At 40.8% G+C, this 23,123-nt stretch overlaps 1 protein-coding gene across 4 annotated transcripts in view; it reads left to right on the forward strand.

Moving 5' to 3' along the window:
- CHN1 (chimerin 1) overlaps nt 1–23,123 on the forward strand; it is a 186,766-nt gene that overhangs the window by 24,662 nt on the left and 138,981 nt on the right. For 2 of the 4 annotated variants that reach the window (XM_033947248.1, XM_033947249.1), the window contains exons 1-2: nt 19,053–19,679; nt 19,878–20,036. Coding sequence is in view for 1 of the 4 variants with exons in the window: in XM_033947246.1 (XP_033803137.1) it covers nt 12,182–12,220 (39 nt within the window). In the remaining 3 variants the exon portion in view is untranslated. Of the gene's footprint in view, nt 1–12,181; nt 12,221–19,050; nt 19,680–19,877; nt 20,037–23,123 lie in introns of those variants that run through there. The other 2 variants (XM_033947247.1, XM_033947246.1) reach the window with 2 other exon arrangements.

A 23,123-nucleotide genomic window follows, 5' to 3' on the forward strand; every position in this document is an offset into this window, starting at 1 on the left:
TTACAAACACATCCTGCTAGCATGGAATTATTTAGAGATATTTAGTGCAAACAATTTTTATTGATGACAGCAAACAACCACAGGACAACAAATGCCATAAACCAAGGAAAACCGCAGCAAACCACAGATTCAGAACAAAGAGCAGAATATAACCAGTCACCAAACTATTTAGAGATATTTAATAGTAACTTCAAATAGAAACTTAGAAGCTGTTGACAGGCACTCAAAATGTAACTGATGCCTTATTATTGCCAACATTTAATATGCTCAAGTCTTTAATGTAATAGTTATCAAGAGCCTGGCAAGTTTACTCCATATCTGCGGCATAAAACCATTGATGGACTGAGCAGATATAGCTCCCTTGGGATTTTGGTAAATAATTTTTAATCTATTTTGAACAATTAGACATGTAGATTAATTTTTTCTTTGTAAATGCAGTTTGCCTTGTGTGCCTAGGGTCCCTCGACAAATTAATCCTGCCCTGCCTCCAGGTAGTGTATTTTTTTTTTTTTAAATTGTGCATACATGCACTACTGGCAAGAAGTGAAGAGTGTCTTAACCCCAGTGGCTGCTGTGTTGATCTTGCATAGTAACCCCGCTCTCCTGCTTGACAATAGAACAGGCTGAATTATAGTAAGGTGTCGAGGAGATGGAGGTCATCGGGACTGGTACATAGCTTTTGTGTACTGTACCAGAGGAGACCGACATGAAGTCCATGCCACTTCTCTGCAGTGCAGCCCGCTTTAAACCCGCAGGTTAAAGCCACGGGCTCACACTGCAGGGAAGGGTGGCAGAGAGCAGGAGAGTTGGGGCGGCAAGAGCAGGAGATGTGCCTCAGCTGGTTGCTTACTTTTCAGGGGACCATAGGAGAGAAGGCTCAGGAGAGTCGGCAGGGACGTGAGCGACTGGTTCTCAGCAGTCACTTCTTTTTTGCTCAGCCAGCCCAGTCAGTGTGCATGGATTTGTTTAGTGAATTGAGGCCCTTCCTACTTTGCATGCTGTTTCCCCTCATTTGCATGAGCGAATCGGGTGCGGATACGCTCGGGAGGAAGGCTAGTGAATCGGGTCAGGGTTGCAAAGTGCTCGGGACACGATAGGTGGGCTTAGTGAATCTAGCCCTTAGTCACACTGTATGTGTTAAAGAGCACTGACATGATTAAATTACTGTAATGCAGCAATAACTAGATCACTGGGCTACATAGTAATGAGATACAAACATTAAAGAGAGTGTGATGCAGTGGTAAAAACTATGGCCTTAGCACCCTGAGGTTGTGGATTCAAACCCACACTGCTCCTTGTGACCCTGGGCAAGTCATTTGCCCCAGGTACACTAGATAGATTGTGAGCCCGCTGGGACAGACTAGGGAAAATGCTTGAGTACCTGAATAAATTAATGTATACGTTCTGAGCTCCCTTGGGAGAACTGTATAGAAAATTAAATAAATAAATCATGTTAATTCTGTAATGCAACTTATGGTGAACGCCTCGAGTTGCATTATAGCTGGCAAAATAAGCCAAGCAAACTTGACTCCTTGTAGTAGTTCTGCAAGACTATAAGTAAGGCCGCCTTAGGTATGGCTGACAAAAAGCTCGTGGTCGAACTTATAACAGCTAATAACCAGCTTATAACCAGCTAATGCTGGTTGCACGCAGGTAGGTGGCTTGTTGTATCATGTTTCATGAGATCTAATTAAAAATTGTTGCAGAGAAGGCCTCACTTGATTAGTCAGTCAGTCCTTTGTGCCCTCCTTGTGATTTCTCCTCTTTTAGGGGCTATCATCTGCTTTGGTTCAAACTGAGGAGATGAGGCACTGCCCACTGAACAAGGAGGTGGAGCTGAAAAGCTGTAGGATTCCTTGTGCAGAACTCATGGATAGAGGAGAATAGCCCACTGGTCAAGACTCGTATCTCTTTATACTAAAAAGAAAATTATCAAGATAAGAACCTAATCTTCCCTTGGGGTGGTAGGCAGGTGGGTATAGTAGGTTTTGGGAGAGTTTTGGAGGGCTCACCATACATTATAAGGGGGTTCTGGTGAGAAGTACTCCTTGCACCATTTATGTGAAGTTCACAACAGTGCCCTCTAAGGTGTCCCACTGCTCTGTTGGAATGTCTATGTGACCAGTCCATTTCAATGCTGGCCCCTCCCACATCCAAATTGTCTGGATTTGGATGTTTTTGCACTTGGACATTTCTGTGGTCAAAAATGGTGAATAATGTTAAGCATCCAAAGGTTGGATGTGCTGTTGGCCAAGGTGTCTTAAATAGATGATTTTCCCCATAAAATATTTTGAATGTTTAGTGGTTTTGCCGGTTTTGAAAATAGGTGTTTCATTCTTGATTTTGGACATCTTACAGGAAATGTCCAAAGTTGGACTTAGACGGCCTATTGAAAATGCCCCTCCACATCTCTGATTTCAAACCGTTCTTTAGATATGTTAAAGGGAAGCAGCCGGCTAGGGAGGAGGTGGGACCGCTGGACGATGGAGACAGGAAGGGAGTGGTGAAGGAGGAGAAAGAAGTGGCAGAAAGACTTAACATGTTCTTTTCATCTGTATTTACAAATGAAGACACAACCAACATACCGGAACCTGAGCAAATTTTCAATGGAGATAAAGCAGAAAAATTAACATCCATGGAAGTGAGCCTTGAAGACATACGCAAGCAGATAGAAAAATTAAAAACTGACAAATCCCCGAGTCCAGAAGGAATCCATCCAAGGGTTCTGAAGGAACTAAAGGAGGAAATAGTGGAACTACTGCAGCAAATTTACAATCTATCTCTGAAAACAGGCGTGATCCTGGAGGAATGGAAGATAGCCAATGTTACGCCCATCTTTAAAAAGGGATCAAGAGGTGACCCTGGAAACTACAGACCGGTGAGTGACCTCTGTTCCAGGGAAAATGGCGGAAGCACTGATAAAAGAAAACATTGATGAACATCTTGAAAGAAACGAGCTTCTGATAGCCAGCCAACATGGTTTCTGCAGGAGGAGATCATGCCTGACTAACTTATTGCACTTCTTCAAGGGAATTAACAAACGGATAGACACAGGAGACCCCATAGACATCATATACCTAGATTTCCAGAAAGTCTTTGACAAGGTGCCTCATGAACATGTGCTCCGGAAACTGAAGAACCATGGGGTGGACGAAGACATACATAGATGGATCAGAAACTGGTTAGCGGGTAGGAAACAGAGGGTAGGGGTGAAGGGCCACTACTCGGACTGGAGGAAGGTCACGAGTGGTGTTCCGCAGGGCTCGGTGCTCGGGCCGCTGCTATTTAATATATACATAAATGATCTAGAAAAAGGGACGAAGTGTGAGATAATAAAATTTGCGGACGACACCAAACTATTTAGTGGAGATCAGACTAAAGAGGACTGCGAAGAATTACAAAGGGACCTAAACAAACTAGGGGAGTGGGCGACGAGATGGCAGATGAAGTTCAACGTTGAGAAATGTAAAATATTACATGTGGGAAGCAGAAACCCGAGGTACAACTATACGATGGGAGGGATGTTATTGAATGAGAGTACCCATGAAAGGGACTTGGGGGTAATGGTGGTCATGACAATGAAGCCAAGGGCACAGTGCACAGCGGCCACTAAGAGAGCGAATAGAATGCTAGGTATAATCAAGAAGGGTATTACAACCAGAATGAAATAAAGTTATCGTACCGCTGTATCGGGCGATGGTGCGTCCGCATCTGGAGTATTGCGTCCAATATTGGTCGCCGTACCTTAAGAAGACATGGCGTTACTCAAGAGGGTTCAGAGGAGAGCGATGCGTCTGATAAAGGGGATGGAAAACCTTTCATACGCTGAGAGATTGGAGAAACTGGGTCTCTTTTCCCTGGAGAAGAGGAGACTTAGAGGGGATATGATAGAGAGTTACAAGATCATGAAGGGCATAGAGAGTAGAGAGGGACAGATTCTTCAAATTTTCAAATAATAAAAGAACAAGAGGGCATTCGGAAAAGTTGAAAGGGGACAGATTCAAAACTAATGCTAGGAAGTTCTTCTTTACCCAACGTGTGGTGGACACCTGGAATGCGCTTCCAGAGGACGTTATAGGGCAGAGTACAGTACTTGGGTTTAAGAAAGGATTGGACAATTTCCTGCTGGAAAAGGGGATAGAGGGATATCGATAGAGGATTACTGCACAGATCCTGGACCTGTTGGGCTTCCGTGTGAGCGGACTGCTGGGCACGATGGACCTCAGGTCTGACCCAGCGGAGGCATTGCTTATGTTCTTATGTTGCTTCTTTTATTATTTGTTATATTAATACTCAATACCCATTATTCGTATTCAGCTGAATAATATTTTCCAATATTCATATTCGTCTGAATAGTAAAATAAGCTATTTGGTACACTTTGATTTCTGGACCATGGGTATGTTTCGGCTTTATAAAATCCTTCTTTGTTGGGGTTTCAGGGGGTTTGGAGGGTGTCCGGGTGGAGTGTTGGGGATATTCTCAGGCAGGAGGGAGTTGGCATCCCTCCTGCCTATTGGGGGAGGTCCTCTGTCCGCCGCAGTCAGCTCAGCTGAGTGTGGCAGGGAAAATGCGCCCCCCCCCCCCAATCAGCTGAACCAGCAGGACTTCAGAGAGTCCTGCTGATCAGGGATAAATTCCCCTGTTATGATCAGCTTAAAGCAGCTGCGGGATGGCTTTAGGGTCCTGTGGCATGGATAGGCGGCTTTAATGTAGGCTGGGGTTTTCTGGGCCTACATTTCAACCATCTGTAACCTGCGCTGTTGTGTGATTGACACGTGATCAGCGACTGCTTTTAAGGCTGCCACCAACATTGGTGCTGGTTACAGAATCTGGGGGTAAATGCGTGGATGCGACGATAGTGTAGGGAAGAGGGATTTACATTTGTTAGGAGCAGGAAAACATTCTGGGGGGGACCCTTTTCTGAAAAGATGGGCTTCAGTTTAACCAGGGTGGAACCAGCCTGCTGATATTCACATTTAGAAAAGAGACAGAGCAACTTTTAAACTAGAACCTGGGGGAAAGCCATACTTTGGCGTGGTATCTCTGAAGGTTACTATCTAAACAGGAATATATGTGAGGATGGGGGCAAAAGAGATCTGAGGGTTGGGAAGAAATAGAACATAATGATCACTAATTTTTTGCATTTAAGATGATGGAAGCAGAGGTAGAACTACTCTTAATCATTATCATTTTTATAGCACTGCTAGACTTACTTAATGCTATGCAATCATTAGAAGGGTTCAGAGTGCAGTACCTCTCTACCGGAAATATCTTACACTCTAAGGGGGCAATTCTATAAAGTGTCACATAGAGGTAAGTGCCACTTAAGCATGTCAAAGGCACTAATCTATACGGTAGTACCTAATGCTATAGTGCCTAATTGCAAGGGGGGCATACACATTTGCAGAGCATGGACAGGCCATGGGCATGTCTCCAGTTAGGTGTATAATTTATAGAGTATGATAAAATACACACGTCACTTGGCATACCCTAGGCATGCCAATTTATGAGTGCCATTGACAATGGTGTAAGAAGACACAGCTCCATATGGGTGTACCAATGCCAACCTCACACTAGTGTTCTGTAACAGAATCTTAAAGCATTGGGTCTGAGGAGACAATTTATAAAATTGCCCTTCACATGATTACCCTAGGCAAAAGGAAATAAAGTGATTTGCTTAAGATAATAATATGTATCGGAAGTATGGAATATGAACTCCAGTTTATGTATATCTCAGCCCATTTTTTACCAACTAGGCCCCTCTTTCATCTTTTATTTAGCCGTAAGGCCAGAATAATGTCTAAAACCAATTTTGGAAAGATATTCAATTATTGAAAAAAGACCTGCAGTATCCAAGACAAGACTCGGAGGAGGGCTTATGACTGTAAAGACGTATTGGATGTGTCACTGTAAAATACTGCAAATTCATTGTGTATTTTGAAGCTTGTAAAAAATGTTTCTCATGTAATTGCTGAGTGTTTGGTAAAATTCAGGATCAATAAATATTTGATTCATTGACAAAACAAAAAAGAAAAATAATGTAGAAAGCAAAACCAAAAAGAATGGGGTTGATCCATTTGTCAAGAACATGTTAAAAGACCACAAGATGGCAGCATAAAACCTTTTTCATTTCCATGTCTGAGAGTCATGTGGCTATGAACTGCTGTGTTTCTATTTGTGGTTCTCCATGGAGAATAGAAATAAGACATTAAAGACAAAGAGTAGTTTTTACCTTTGTGAATAGTTCTCAAAACAAAAGTCATACTTTTTATACATCCACTGAAACATATTTTAAATGAGCCATTAATTACACTGGCTAACACTCATTTTGGTGCCTCAAATGTTTGACCTGTTTCTGAGTATATTTGACCTGTTGTTCCAAAAATGGTACCAGTTTTCTCCTATGAGCCCTAGTTTTTGAGATACTGAACATATGCCATATACCACTCTTCACTCTGCTCACCAAATAAAAAATCAGGTTATTTTAAGCATGAGGGAAACATATTAAAAATTAAAGGAAAAGTGTACAACATGAAAAATCTACTTATTTCATACCAAAAGCACAAGTTTATGATACAACATTCTAGTCATTCGACAAGCAAGAAGCTCCTTTTGTAAGACTTCCGAAAGTGGGATCTGCCAAGACAAGCCTGCATAAGATTCCAACAATAGGTCTGTCATCATGTGTGCATCCCATCTTCCTTGGTATCTGGCTTCCATTGTTTTTATGTCTTGGTGAAATCTTCCACCTTGCTCTTCACTTAATATCTAGTGTCACTAAATCCCATACTCAACACAAGTGTTATACCAGTACAGTCATGGAACCTCAGTCCTTCCTTCCCCGTTATTCCATTCATAACTCTGTCCTCCTCCAACTGCTATAATGTAGCATATACGTTCTGTTATTCCTTATATTGTCAGTCACCTTGAACCTATTTAGGCATAGCATGACTCAGAAATACTAGATTAAATTAGATTACTGGCTTCCAATAAAATATAGGTTTTCATATAAAATTTCTCTATTAACATTTAAAACATTAATAACAAAAAAACCCCAATTCATTGATAAATTTCTCATTCCCTATGAATCCTCCCATACACTTACCCCCCCCCCCTCTTTTACTGTGTGCTAACCCATTAGCACACGCTAAATCAATTAGCACACATCAATCAATTAGCGCACCTTAGTAAAAGAGGGCCTTAGATCAACGGATCTCGGATTACTAACTATTTCATCATTAAGAATAATTAATACCAAACGCCAGGACATCTTCTCTGTTGTTGCTCCTCAATATTGGAATTCGTGACCCACTAATCTCAGAAATGAAAAAAATCTTGACCGCTTTAAAGGTCTACTTAAAAGTCATCTGTCTAAAAAAGCATTCACACTGTGATGACCTTCATTTCTAGACTTTGACCATCACCTATGAAAGAAAATCTTTTTTTTCTTTTGCCCCAGTCCTCTTGTTCTTACCTTAAATGTCCTCTTTTATTTTTATAATTGTATTTCATTCCCTCAAACCTTCCGTTTCCCATTAGCCAAAAGTCTCTGTTTAGTTTTGTTATCTATATTTTAAAATTTAATTTTTACCCTTGAATCTTTTTTTTTGTAAACTCTCTTAGAAATCCTCCTGATAAGCGATCTTATCAAATTTTTAATAAAACTTGAAACTTGAAAACTAATAAATTGACAATTGCAAAATGAGTGCTGACGTTGCATATAGCTGGTATATACATGCCCATTCCTAGATGTGTTTTAGCATACGGTCTATCCTTTTCTAAAATACTGGTGTAAATTGACACATCCCAATCTGGACTCTCAAGTCCCTTTTGTATGTTCTTTCTAAAATCTGCCTTCAGGTATGATTTCTTCTATGAATTCTTTAGGCCCATTCAAGGGTGGGTGGTCTCTCATCTCACTTAAAAATGTAATTGGCCAATCTGATCTAAGGGTGATACTAATTATTTGACAGTCTGCTGTACGCATTTCTCACACAGTGTGATGGTTAGAAAAGTCACTATTTTGTTCACATAGGCAGAATACGTTTGAAATATTCTGGAGCTTTTGCTATTAAATTTCTTAACTTTTCTCATCCCCTTGAGTCTTTTTCTGCACAGGCCTCTTTCCCTAGTCTCCATTCTGTTCACTCTTGTTTAAAAAAAAAAAAAAAAAGTTCTAATTCTGCATCAGCAGCTGTTGCACCATCTGATTTATAATTATTTTCCGTCAGAAGAGCACAAAGTGAACCATTATGAGGCACAAAATTAACATGCATTCATTCTCATTAGATTTGAGGAGACTGTGTATAAAGTACATTTTTATCCTGAGGAGTGGGGGTTGTTAGAAGAAAAAGACCAGTCTTATTTAGTACTTCCACATTTACTTACAGTACACTGCTATTGCCAAAGAGTGAAGTTTAATGGCAAAAAATCAAGCTATACGGCTAAAGGTGTGTGTGGGTGTATGTGGTGGGGGGGGGGGGTTAACCTATGATTTAGAAAAATCTAATTTTTCTGGTTTATTTTTCTTAAAATTTCATTGCAGTTCTAAAGAAGTTGCCTAGTGGTTAGAGCAGCACCTCAGCACCCTGAGGTTGTAGGTTCAAACCCCGCATTGCTCCTTGTGACCCTGGGCAAGTCATTGAATCCTGCATTGCACAAGATGCATTAGATAGATTGGGAGCCTACCAGGTCAGATAGGAAACATGCTGATTGTAAACCGCTTAGATAACCTTGATAGGCGGTGTATAAATACCTCATAAAATAAAGCCCAGTTTCTATGGGAGGACTGGAAGAGATCACAATCTTTCGATCAGCCTACACAGGGATTTAGTGGTCTGCTTTGGAAGGTGAATGGATCGGATCCCACTTTAAAACAGGGATGGGAATTATTTGTGTGTATGTCATGGTTTGTATTTTATTGTTTTAACTGATCTGTTTTTAGTTATAAATCTCCTGATATTCAGTACTATTTAACCAGAGAAGAAACAAGTGGAAAACTAGAGATGTTTCCAAACACAAACTTTTTTAAAAGCAGAGATTTAGGGCTTCTTTTACAAAGCTGCGCTAGCGGCTGCTGCGCGGTAACGGCCCCAAAGCCAATAGAGATTTAAAGGGCTTTGGAGCTTTGTAAAACAGGCTGTTAGTTCTGTAAATGTAAACAATAGATCGTAGGCGATTTTGCATATAGGCACCTAAATTGGACAGCGCCAATATTTAGGCCAAGAAGACCCTGGCTAGGTGCAGTTCTATAAATGATGCCTAACTTAAGAAAGTGCTGTGTTCCTCAGCTCCTATGTTTTAGGCGCCATTTATAGTTTCGGGGCCTTAGAGCATGCACTATGTGTTCTTAATTTTCTTTCTCTGCAAATGCAGCAGGCAACCTTTTCTATACTGGTTTTCCTGACATCTCATTTCACTTAGTGTGGGTGGAAAGAACTTAATTTTTCCATCCCAAACCACATCATTCATTCCTTTCCTCCCCCAACCTTTTGCTTTTATTGTAAGCTACCGATTCCTTCCTCTTCTCGTGTTTCTATGGTTGTTGGACTGTTTCTTTGCACTTTGTGTTGTCTAATTTTTGTTTTCTTTTTATTCATTTTTACATTTTATTGTAAACCGCTCGGATGTACCTTGGTTTTATATTTGTGGTATATTAAATAAATTGAACTTAAACTAGACTGATAAAAGTAAGCCTGTACTAGAAAATATATAGCATACAACTACATAGTTCAAGTAAGTAAAGACACAACAGACCTCGCTAAAGGAATACTAAAATGCAATAATAGGCAGCATTGTAGGTTCTTTGCTAAAATATGAATGAAAGGAACCAGAGGGCTGCACTTGGAAGATCGTGTAACATATGCACACAGGGCAAGTGTATTTCTTCCTGTAGGTTGCTTTTTAAAGGAATGATCACTTTAACACAGTATTTGACATTATGTTAAAATTGTTCTGGCCATGTAACTGAACAAGATGTCTTTAATGTTCTAATTGTAGCCATATAGTGATTTCTGTATTTTACTTCATTGTTCTTCAGTGTTAAGGGGATAATGTTAATGTTTTAGCTAGCATTTTCCACATGTAAAGCATGCAGACCATTGCTAATGTAATGCTTCTTTATATGTGATATATGCATAGACTGTTCCAAGGACAGAGTTCTCATGTGTGTACATACAGTAGTTTGTACCAATACTGTATATGGGAAAGTCTGTATATGGAGCCAAATGTTAGGTGCTGCTTCCATACCGAACTTTTGATACAAAAATGAATTCAGAGACAAGGTGCCAAAATGAGGCAAAACTAGCAGATCCATGCAAAAACACATTTACATGTCCATTTATAGAATAGCATGTAAGTGTTCCTATATAGATCTGCAAAGGGGATATGGCCAGGGGAAGGACATGGGCAGACCAGGGGCATGCCCTTAAAATACACACTGTGTTATAGAATTCAGGGGATCCGTGCCCAACTTCTGCGTCAGGATTTATACCTAGTTTCAGCTGGTATAACTCCTCATGCATGAAGTTGAGTGTGAATCCTAGTCCTACATTGTATTTTATAAAGGGTGTCAGTCCCAAACGCCCATTATAGAATACCATCCAACGCCAATTTTTTTCAGCACCAAATTTCAAGTGCCATTTATAGAATCACCCCTAATATACATATACACTTCTCCCTTCAAATTCGCGGGTTTAGGATTTGCGACTTCAGTTATTCATGAGTTTCTAAACCCTGATCCACCCCTGCCTCCCTCACACCTCCCAGACCTTGTCACACCTGGTGGTCTAGCAGTGAAGCGGAGCAGGAGTGATCTTCCTATGCACCTGCCCCATGCAGAGCCATCAACAAAAATGTCTGCCATGAGTTCCCATGGTCTCACGAGACTTCAGTGGGAATTCATGGCAGCCATTTTTTTGACGGTTCTGCATGAAGCATGAGTGTAGGAACATTGTTTTTTCTAAATGGCGATGACCGGCAACACGGGCCCCCCCAATCGGCAATGTGGGCCCCATCCCGATCAGCAACGTGGGCCTCCCCATCGACATAAAGTAAGACAAGTAAGCAACGCGGGTAAGAAAGACAACGGGAACTGTAATTGTGCAAGTGGTGCTGTTTGTCCAAAGCTTCCCTCTGACGCAGCTTCCTGTTTCCGCCTGGGCGCATGGTGGGGTGGGGCGGGGCAGGGGGGCCCAGTGTACTTGGGTGCCTAGGAGCCCTCGATGAATTAATCCTGCCCTGCACGATTGTCAATCAGCCACTAGGCATCCTTTATAGAATCCCATCTAGCGACATCTAGGCATGCTTAGATGTCCTAGAGGTAGGCACCAGTATATTAGGCCAGGTTTTACTTGACCTAATTTATCAGCGCCTCACTCATATGCTTAGCGATGCCTAAGTCAACCACGCCTATTTTCCTCCCTTAGTCACGCCTAACTTTTAGATAAGCATCAGAGGGTGCCTCGAGTTAGGTGTCCTAAGAGTTTCTCACAGAACTCTTAATTGGTGATTTAATTATTTTTTGATCGAACAATTAGCACATCAGTTAAGCCAATTATAAAAAAAAAAGGTTGCACATGGATTCCAAAGTTAGTTGTGTCTAGGCATCCTTGATTGTGGCACCTAATGTGGACGTCCTATACAGAATCTGGTCATAAGTGAGTAACTGCTACTATTCTATAATCTCAGGACATAAGTGCAGGCTATGCCCCTGACTAGTACCCATGCCCTTCCCAGGTCTACGCCCCTCTTGCAGTTGTGCACCATGAATTTTTAGACTACCAGCTAAGAGCAGTTATGTGCTTAACTGCCATTTAGTGCCAATTACCACAATTAGTGGCTAATTATTACGTTACACACATAACTGACAGTATTCTATAATTTGCAAATGCAACTTTGCACATTAAACATAAAATTGTGCATGTACGTTTATAGAATTATACATTTATAGAATGCACACATTTCTTGGCATTTGCCTCAGAGCAGGCATAAATCTGTGTGAGAGCCGATATGCTTTTGGGAGCATCTTTTATAAAATCACGTATACATGCATCTGTGCTGCCCTACCCCTTAAATAAGCACTTCATTCTGATCAAAGCTAAGGACTTGCAGGTTTTAATTAAAAAATGTATTTTCTAATGTCAATATGCCATTAATAGTGTATCTTTTTTTTTTTTTTAGATAATGATGAATACAGACCTCCTGTGTGGAAATCCTACTGTAAGTAATTGCTTTATGAGGAAGTTATTGTATATTAAACTTTGTCACAACATCCATGTCCTTAAGAAAATACACTTCGCTGATATGTAAACACAGCAGTCAGTGTTACATTTAGATACTACCTCAGCATTTACATCCATACCAAAATATTCAGTGCCAGCTGATACTGGATGTCTTTTCTGAAAAGTCAGGTATAGACTGACCACTGGAAATTATCTGTGTTAGAGAATGACACAGACACAAATTTTTCGCCATCCTCGCAGGAACTCATTTTCCTGTCCCGTCCCCGTGTGTTGTTTTCCTATCCCTGCCCCGTTCCTACAAGCTCCAACCTCATCTGCACAAGCTTCAAACACTTTAAAATCATAAGGGTTTGAGGCTTCTGTGGTTAAGTCAGAGCTTACAGGAATGGGACAGGAACAGGAGAATTGAGTTCTTGAGGGGACGGGCAAAAATTTGACCCCGTGTCATTCTCTAATTTGTGTATCACCAGTATTTAGCACCAGCACCCAGTTATCTATTCAGATAAGATATCACAACAGGCTTTATGTCCTGATTTATCCAGATAGTTATCTGGGTCCAGGATTGAATATTTGTACTACCCAATAACTTCTTTCTTTGCTTTGGCTCCACTCCCAGGTTGCCCAGACACTATCCGGACAGTGCCAGGGTAACCAGTAAAGATTTTCAGCAGCATTATCTGAATAATGCAGCTGAGGAGCTGGGTATAGCCCCGGTGAGTGGCATGTATCGGGACAAGAGCCAGTCCTAATGGATATGTGCCTCTGGCTATCGAACCTACAGTATTTTCCACATGGGTTCTTTCTTTTCTTTTGCTGTTGTTTAATTTTTAAAGGACTCTTTGTTGAATAATATACATACAAAACATAGAAGAACTGTTACAATTCTATGATGATCAGAATATCAAAAGATTATAGTGATACAAAGAAAAAGTAAGTAAACTTAAAATCACAAACTGTAAAGAAAATATCTTGGAATGCCTAGGATCTACCTCCTTATATTTTCTTTTTTGTTTGTATAAAACAAAACAGAGCGAATCCTTCTCCTGGCCTAATTAAAAAAAAGACCTCCTCCTGTATTTTCCCAAAAATACCAACAACAGTTCCCCAAAAGCCTCTAAGCAAAGATAAAAGGACCCCTCAAGATTTAAGTCCCATTCCCCTTTCCTCCACCATATCTCTTAAGTACAGCACTGCCATTTTGAGAACTGGAACCAATGGAACAGAAACAGAAAAGGAGTTTGCTCCAGTCCTGTCTCACTAAACACTATCTCCCTTGGGAGAGTTCCAGCGATGAAAGGAGGTCCCAGAGGGGAAATCAAGTAGAGGGATGGGAGGGGGCCCAAGTGGGAAAATAAGAGTTGCCATACCAGGATAGATCAAAGGTTCATAAGAGCATATGAATTGCCGCTGCTGGCTCAGACCAGTGGTCCATCGTGCCCAGCAGTCTGCTCCCGCGGCGGCCCTTAGGTCAAAGACCAGTGCCCTAACTGAGTCTAACCCTACCTGCGTACGTTCTGGTTCAGCAGGAATTTTTCTAACTTTGTCTTGAATCCCTGGAGGGTATTTTCCTCTGTAACAGCCTCTAGTATCCTGTTTCCAGCAGTGGTCAATCCAGATCACAAGACAAGATCCCAAAGAGTGAAACAGATTTTATGCTGCTTATCGTAGGAATAAGCAATAGTTTTTTCTAAGTCCGTTTTAATAATGGCTTCTGGACTTTTCTTTTAGGAAATTATCCAAATCATTTTTAAACCCTGCTAAGATAACTGCTTTCAGCACAGTCTCTGACAACAAATTCTAGAGTTTAAGGGCTCCTTTTACGAAGCCGCGTTAGCGGTTTTAGTGCACGCAGCTTTTTAGTGCGGCCGGCAGTTTAGCGCGCGCTATTACGCACTATTACGCGGCTTCATAAAAGGAGCCCTAAGTGTTGAATAAAAATAAATTTTCTACGGTTTGTTTTAAGTCTTCTACTACTACTAATTTCTATTGCGCTGCCAGACGTACTTCCTCTAACTAGAGAGGGCAAGTCACTTCTTAGGCATAAAAACCTCCAATAAAGTCATGTGAACAAATATATATATATATAACAATTTAGCCAGTCACTATGAAAATCTTTAATCAACATTTATCTGATGGGATTCTGAGTCTTTTTCTCCATTTGCAGTGTTATGCTACATTATTTAGCTCTGTTCTTGTATATTTTTACAGCCGGATTTTGGCATTTTGAACCACACTATATACCCTTCTCCATTGAAAATATTGACCATTTACCATATTCTCTGTTTTCTTTTAACCAGTTCTTAATCCATAATAGGCCATTACCTCCTATCCCATGACTCTATAACCCCTGCATTAAATCCAAGAGAAGAGTTTAAAGTTATCAGGTCCTGGAGCCCATGTAGGCCTGCAGTAGCATTTAAAAGTGAGATATAAAGAGCCTCCAGATTTTCTCCCTTTTAATGAGCAGCCCCCCCATCTTTTGCCCTCAGTTTTTCCAGTTCAGAAATATACTGCAGCTCTAGTAGCCATTTCATAGGAGAGAAGGAGTAAGTACTCTTCCATGGAATCTTAGCTACACTCAAAATGTGCTTAACCAAATATTGTTGAACCAAGGAAACTATAAATTGTTAAAAAAGAAAACTGCAGTATCCCAGGGAATCAGCCAGCTCAGCCAGCACTGTAAGCCTGCCAAATGTTCCCCATAGTGCCACATTCTCCACATCATCTCCAGCACAGGGAAGGCACAGCCAGAAATACAGTATTTGACTAAGATGAACAGAGGTTAGGTGCAAATGGTATAAAACTTTATATCTATTCTCCTGAATGTTTGCAGCAGCTGTTTTTGATGCTTATTAATGAAAGGCAGTATATAAAGTCAAGCAAACTGTAAATCATAACTACAATTTTTGGTGGCCAGCTTCCATAAGGGCCCATTCACAGTCTTAATAATGGGCACCCTATTCTTCTGCCCATGTCTGTCAATGCTTGAAAATAATCTTTTGTCTCTAAGGTACCTATAGATAGTTGATATTAAGCTGTTTGTGCTCAGAAGATCTTCCCATGAATCTTGGGAAAGGACACTTCCTTCCCAATATTATTTTAAAGATCACCTGATGTAAGAAAGCATATCATTTGGTTATAAGCAAATTGATTCGACCTAGTCAGATTATAGGTATGAGCAAGGGCATCAGAAATATAAAATCTGATCATTGTCCCTCAGCTATTCTCAACAAGATAGGTCCAGAGTCCCCATCTCCTAAAAAACCCAAGCTCAGTCAGAGCAACCTGATAATTTTGTTCCCCCTCTTCCCTTTTGTGACTTCCCTTTTGTGACTTCCCTTTTATGTATTCTTTACTTTTAAATTTGTAGCTCCCCCTTATTCCCCATTGTTTTCTGTCTGATTAAGTATAATCTGTGGGTTTAATTGTTTGTACTGTCTTCCCCTATTTTATTATAAATTGTAAAATGCTTAGAAGCTTGATTTGCGTTTAATCTAAATTTTAATAAACTTGAGAAACTAATAATAAACTTGAATAGTTGAAAGGCTGCATCATCACTTATGTGATCCCAATGATTTATGGTACACAATATCTTAGGACAAGGGTCCTGAATTAGGAGCCTGTACTTCCATAGAGGTTCTGTCTTTTGATTTGGACAGGAAAATATTTTTATTTCTAGTTCAATAGGTACATAATTCTTGAACACTTGAGTATTCAATCCTGGTTGCGAGATTCTGTGTAGAGAGCCTCATTTACATTTTTCCACTCCACCTCTCTTCACTCTGGGCTGTCCTGTGAGTCCTCAGTTTCTCTCTCTACATGCATGATGATGGGGACCAGTTTATTATGTCGAGGGGAGGTGGTTGATCAACCGGTTGGAGGTGGAGCTGAGGGCTATTAGGTTAGCCCTGAAGGTTCTTGGGAATTGTCTGCAGTTTGAGCAGTGAGGGTCTTCTCCGACAGTGCAATGGCAGTGGCCTATGTCAATCGATAAGGAGGCACCAAGAGTGTGCCGCTATACCAGGAGGCTCAACCTTTGTTCCAGTGGGCAGAGACCCACCTGTTTGCTCTCTCAGCAGCATATGTTGTGGAAGTAGACAATGTGCAAGTGGATTTTCTAAGCTGGCAGACCCTAGATCCAGGAGAATGATCTCTATCCCAGGAGTCATTCAACTGCATTGTGAGTCGGTGGGGACGCCTAATGTTTGAGCTGATGGCATCAGTGATCAACAAGAAAGTGGCTCAGTTCTTTAGCTGAAGATACAAGACAGGAAGCACCAGTTTAGATGCCCTGGTACAGCTGTGGCCACAGGCAGGGCTTCTGTATATGTTCCCTCCGTGGCCCATGATAGGAAGAGTTCTGAAGAGAATGAAATTGCAGCCAGGATCAGTGGTTCTTGAGGCTCTGGACTGGCTGAGACGACTGTGGTATGCATATCGGATACATCTGCAGATAGACCAGGGTCTCAGACCACTCTATTATCCGGGATTACACTGGGACAAATCACCCTGGAGGATCCAGAGTGCTTTAGCCTTACGGCATGGGTCTTAAGTGAGTGGCCTTAGCAATCAAAGGTTATTCAGAATTAGTCATTCCCTCTCTCCTGAGATCCTTGAAGCAGTCCATATTTCCCTGTAATTTTGTTGAGTGTCCCCTAGTCTTTGTAATTTTTGATGGAGTAAAAAATTGATTCACTTATATTCATTCTATACCACTCAGGTTTTGTAGACTTCAATCATATCTCCCCTAAGCCATCTCTTTTCCAAGCTGAAGAGCCCTAACCTCTTTAGTCTTTCCTCATTTGAGAGCAGTTCTGTCCCCTTTTATTATCTTGGTTGCTCTTCTTTAAAACTTTTCTAATTCCACTATATCTTTTTTAAAATTCAGTGAACCATGGAGCCATACAGAGCAATTCTAATATCATTAGTCTTATTTACTATTCCTTTTCTAATAATTCCTAGCATCCTGTCTTCACATTGGTCAGAAGAAAATATCTACAGTACTTGAATGTAATTTATCTTGAGCTACAAATGGAAAAGGTATGAGCTATGAATCCCAAATCCCTTCCCCTTCTGTTTCCCTTCTGAAAGTGCAGTGTTACATCTGAAATGGTTCCACGGGTACTGAAGGAACTTAGGGAAGTTCTAGCGGCTCTGCTGACTAACTTTTCAATGCTTCTCTAGAACTGAGAGTGGTATTGGAGGACTGGAGAAGGGTGGGTGTGGTTCCTCTTCACAAAAGTGGAAGTAAGGAAGAACTAGGGAATTACAGACTAGTATGTCTGACTTCTGTGGTAATTAAATTAATGGAAACACTTTTAAAACAGAGAATAGTGACGTTTCTGGAATCTAGTGGCTTACAGGACCGGAGGCAACATGGATTCACTAGAGGCAGGTCTTGTCAGACAAATCAGATCAATGTCTTTGACTGGATGACTTGAGAATTGGATAGAGGGAGTTCACTAGATGTGGTGTATTTAGATTTTAGCAAAGCCTTTGATAGTGTTCCACACAGGCATCTAATAAATAAACTGAGTGCCTACGAGATGGGCCCCAAAGTGATGGTGAGGAACTGGTTGAATGGAAAGCAACAGAGGATAGTGTTCAATGGAGATCTCTCTGAGGAAAGGGATGTTATCAGTGGTGTGCCTCAAGGTTTGGTTCTTGAGCCTCTTCTTTTTAACATTATTATAAGCAATATTGCTGAAGGGCTATCAGGTAAGATTTGCCTCTTTGAGGAAGATACCAAAATCTGCAATAGAGTAGACACCCCTGATTATGTGAATAACATGAGGAAGGACCTAGCGAAGCTTGAAGAATTGTCTGAAATTTGGCAGCTAAGATTTAATGCTAAGAAATGCAATGTCATGCATTTGGGCTGAAAAAAACTGAGAGTACAGTTTAAGGCAGTGGTTCCCAATCCTGTCCTGGAGGACCACCAGGCCAGTCGGGTTTTCAGGATAGCCCTAATGAATATGCATGGAGCAGATTTGCATGCCTGGCAACTCCATTATATGCAGATCTCTCTCATGCATATTCATTAGGGCTATCCTGAAAACCCGACTAGCCTGGTGCTCTTCTAGGAGAGGGTTGGGAACCACTGGTTTAAAGGGTGAAGAACTTATGTGCACAAAAGAGGAATAGAACTTGGATGTGATAATATGTGATGATCTTAAGGTGGCCAAACAGGTTGAAGAGCAGTCGGCGAAAGCTAAAAGAATGCTAGGGTGCAAAGGGAGAGGTATGGCCAGTAAGAAAATGGAAGTATTGATGCCCCTATATAAGACTCTGGTGAGGCCTCATTTAGAATATTGTATACAGTTCTGGAGACTGCATCTTCAAAAAGATATGTACAGGATGGAGTCATTTCAGAGGAAGACTACTAAAATGGTAAGTAGTCTTCGTCATAAGCTGTATGGGGACAGACTTAAAGATCTCAATATATATACTTCGGAGTAAAGGCAGGAGAGTTGAGATATGATAGAAACGTTTAAATACACACGCGGCATAAATTCACATGAGGCAAATCTCCTTCATTTGAAAGGAAGCTCCAGAATGAGAGGGCATAGGATAAGGCTCAGGAATAACATAAGGAAATACTTTTTTTTTTTTTTTTTCAGAAAGGTTGATAGATCTGTCTCCCAGTAAAGGTGGTGGAGACAAAGACTGTGTCTGAGTTCAAGAAGGTGTGGGACTGGCATGTGGGATTTCTTAGGGAGAGATGGAAATAGTGGATGTTGTGGATGGGCCATTTGGTCTTTATCTGTCATCATGTTTCTATGTTTATAATCCATCCATATGATCTCTGTCATTCAAAGGTAAAGCAATAAGAAAGTAAATATAGTAGGTAGACTAGCAGCAAGCATAGCAAACAGTACATCATTATAAGAAGAAGCATAAAGAGACAATTCAGATAATCCAAGTAGCCCACTGTAAAAAAGTTGCAATCCTTCCACCTGTCCTTCCAATTCTGTCCTTGAAGAAGAAAGAAAAAGCTGGAACACGAGCCTAGTACAAGTACACAACATTCTGCAGTCCATGTAGTCAACAGTACAAGGAGAGAGGCTACAGATATGCAATAATAGGCTTGGAAAGTGGCTCGTAGTCTCTCCTATATATGCATCTCTCGTTAGTAAAATGATTAAGACTTCATTTCAGATATTCTCTCTTCATATAATGATGGCTGATTTTTCAAATTTTGGAACCCATCATGTCTTTTGGTTTGTTCAGATAGTGACACACTGTTGTTATTGTGCATTGCTTCATGGTAATAGCCTTGTGTCTCACATAATTCCATTGGTTGCCTGGCTGAGTACAAAGAGGACTAGACCAGATGATCACATGCCAGTCGAGGTTTTGCCTTTTCCCACAGGTGATGGTCAAGATTAAGTACTGGGACACAGAAGTGGTACTATGAAGGATCTTAATGCAATCTTGTAAGTACATTTATGTCTGTCTGAAGAGATGTGCTTTGGTTAGAGTGATGGATGGGACTGTGTGGACTAATATTTCTTTCAGTGCATAATTTTAGTCTTACTGTAGGTTCCCTACTTATAAAGGATTAAAATGTATATAAGGTACATATATTTGCATAATCTGATGAAATTTCTGTTCTTGAACTTTATATTTGGCAGATATAAATTAGAAAGAGCAACACACTCTTTCTGGTTTGAGGGAAGATTCTCAGACATTCTACCTAGATGATATAAGACCAACTTGAGATGACAACATGACCCCATAACAGTCTGCAGAATGTCTTCTGATGCTCCCTCTTGCTTGAGGGGGTAGCAATGGTGAGAGTTTTCCACCGCTGTTTTGTCAACATGCTTCTTTCAGAAACACTAGGGTGGGGGTAATTCTGTATAGGTCACCTAAAGTGTATGCACCAAGCGCAAATTATACAGCTTAATTACCATTATAAAATACTAGCATTAGTCCTCAGGTGCCTAACTTTAGCCACAAGTACTTACCTTAGCTCAGTGACAAGCTATGTGTTCATGCCTAAATGCAGCAGTTATATGTCCCTGCCCTGCCTATGCTTCTCACAGATTCTTGTCCCTCTTGCAGTGATGCACTATGGAAGCTAGCCGCTAACTTTATAGAATAGCATCTAAGTACAGTTATACATGTAACGGCAAATTGGGGCCAATTAACTCCAATAACTGCTGGTTTGTGGTGGTAGTTGTAAATTTTCACCTAATTAGGCAATTAATTTATGCTTATAATTGGCACTATTCTACTGTATAATGTATGTGTGCAATTTTGCATTCTAGGTGCTGAAGTGACTGCGCAAGATTATAGAATGAGGGGGAGAGTGCTTGCTTGTAGTGTGTTTATGAATGGGAAATCATGTGCTGTCCCTATGAAATGCTGATAACGGTGATAGCCTGAGTCTTGTGAGCTGAATTCCAGCTGTGACCTGTGATTGCCCATAACTATACTGGGTATTCCAGGTTCATTCAGTGGTGTTTGGGATGGGGATGGGGAGGATGGTAAAGGAGAAGGAAGTCAGATGGTGGAACAGAGGCCAAACAGAATTGAAGTATCTCAAGAAATATATTTGAAAAGGTAGAAAACTGGATGATTTTTAAGGGAAGAGGAGTAGAGAATAGCTACCCCTCCCCCTCTGCCTGACGAACGGTTGCTTACATAATAGCGATAGCCTGGAGGGCTGCTTGGTTAAGGTAAAAAGCATCAGAGTCCATTAACCAAGTCTCCGTCAAACAGCAAAGATCAAGTTTTTAGATTAGTATTAGATCTTGTATGAGATATTTATTACACAGTGAGCGCCAGTTGAGCAAAACAACAGAAGCAGAGGTAGAAGTAGGGGAGAAGGAGCCAAAAAGGGATATAAAGGAGAGATATCTATTAAACATCTTACCTGTCTCTGAGAAGAGAAAGTCAGAACCCTAGAGGGTCGATGTCCCCAGAGTACTGAGAGGTTGGTAGGAGTGCATGAGAAGAAATAATGAGAAATGCATAGTCCAAAGTGAAGGTATAACAGTAGGGGACAACATACAGAGGGCATAGTGCGCACAAGGAAGCACACTATGCGCTAAACATCCGCACAAAGGAACGCACTAAGAAGCACAATTTCCTCCTTAAGTGAGCTGCTTCGGTGCATGCCAGCGGCAAGCACCGCCGCTGGAGGCTTGAATATGTGGTGAAGTACCGGTAACATTACTTCTGGAGCATCTGATATGTTAACCGCGGGAAAACCGCCGCATTCACTGTGATTTTGGCAGTAGCAAATAGCAATAGGAGTCTGCAAAACCCAGGGCAGAAGTATACACTTACAAATAATCACACAGAAAGTAAAAGTACAAGTGCCACCGGAGACTTGAATATATGAAGCAGTACTGGTAATGTCACTTCTGGTACGCCTGAAAGTTTTGGCAGGAGCAAATAGTAGTATTTATTTATTTATTTATTCAGTTTTTTTAGCCCTTCCTCCCAAAGGAGCCCTGAACGGGTTACAAAGTACATCCATAATAATCCAGACAGAACAGAGATGACATAATTTACATAATTTACAATGTAGATATGTCAATATGCACTAAGTAGCATCTGGTGAGATTAGGTGGCGTAGGTGCGTTGACTGAGTGGCATACAGGAGAGTTTGTTACTGTCAACCCAGCCTTAGCTGTCAATATTTTCTGGTGGCCTTACCAATGTCCACAAAGGCCTATGGGAGATAATATCATTCATATCTAATCTTGGGGGATGTCAGTGCAGATGGGCTAGCAGCCTCAGAATAAAGTAACAAAAGACTTTGATACAACCCTGAGGTGTTAATGTCTGTGCTTATCATATACAGTAAGCCCAGGTGCATGGTCTAACGCAGATAGGGTTAATCAGAGTGATACTGGAAATTACATTTAACTCCAGTCTGTGAGGGGCAGTTCCTCCCTCTTTTCTTCTCCAGTCTCTCACACCCCACTCACCTTATTTGCCATTGTTTCAAACAGTTTACAAAAGATAGGGGTACTTAACTTCAATAGATTCTATTTTTATAACAGGTCTCAAACTTATAAATATGAGATGAATTTCTCTTTGGATCGCTCTCTCTCTCTGGAACCTGAAGTCTGAAACCCCTCCCCCTCTCTCTACCTCTCTCTCTCTTTTTTGTCCTCACAGCACCTATTCAGGAAGCTATCTTTCCACTCTCGTTCACAAGAGCACAGAAGCAGTCTCTGAATCCACTCTATATTTGTAAAGCTTATGTTTATTTCTTTCTGTACGTTTATAACCCAGTATTAGCTTGATGTATCTTTATAAACTTTGCCTTTATGTACATTATATTCGTTATGCAATCAGTCTTAGCTGTGCTTGTCATTTGATTTCACTTCCTAATGAGAATCTTCTACAAGGGTATTGAACCCGGGGCCTGGCGGAGTATAAGGCCGCCACATTATATCATTGGAGCTTATTTACTTCAACATTACTCCTCCAAAACCTTACATTTGGGGGGCTAATCCTTACAGTAACGTCACTTCAAGTGTGTCTGATAGGTTAAGCACAGGAAGGTTTTGGCAGGAGCAAATAGCAATAGAAGAGGAGTAGACAAAGGTATACACTTGCAAATAATCACACAGAAAGTAAAAGGGATGATGCTTTCTCGATACGGCAGTAGGGGAAAGTAGAGGTACCGGATGATTTTGCTAATCATTGTTTGCTGTTGTGGCCAATCACTAAAATGTTTGATTTTTTCCTTTTGTTGCAGTTGAGGATTTTAGGGTTACTTTGTTCACACGTAGATTGTAGTTATTAATTTTCTTTTTTTTTTACATTTGGTTACAGTTAGTTGCCTCCAGCAATCCCACTGTCTCTCAAATTTCTCTTCTTCTCTGTAGGAGTGATGGTCAAGATGATTTACAGTG

The sequence above is a fragment of the Geotrypetes seraphini genome, chromosome 5, assembly GCF_902459505.1.
Source record: "Geotrypetes seraphini chromosome 5, aGeoSer1.1, whole genome shotgun sequence".
NCBI classification, from domain to species: Eukaryota; Metazoa; Chordata; class Amphibia; order Gymnophiona; family Dermophiidae; genus Geotrypetes; species Geotrypetes seraphini.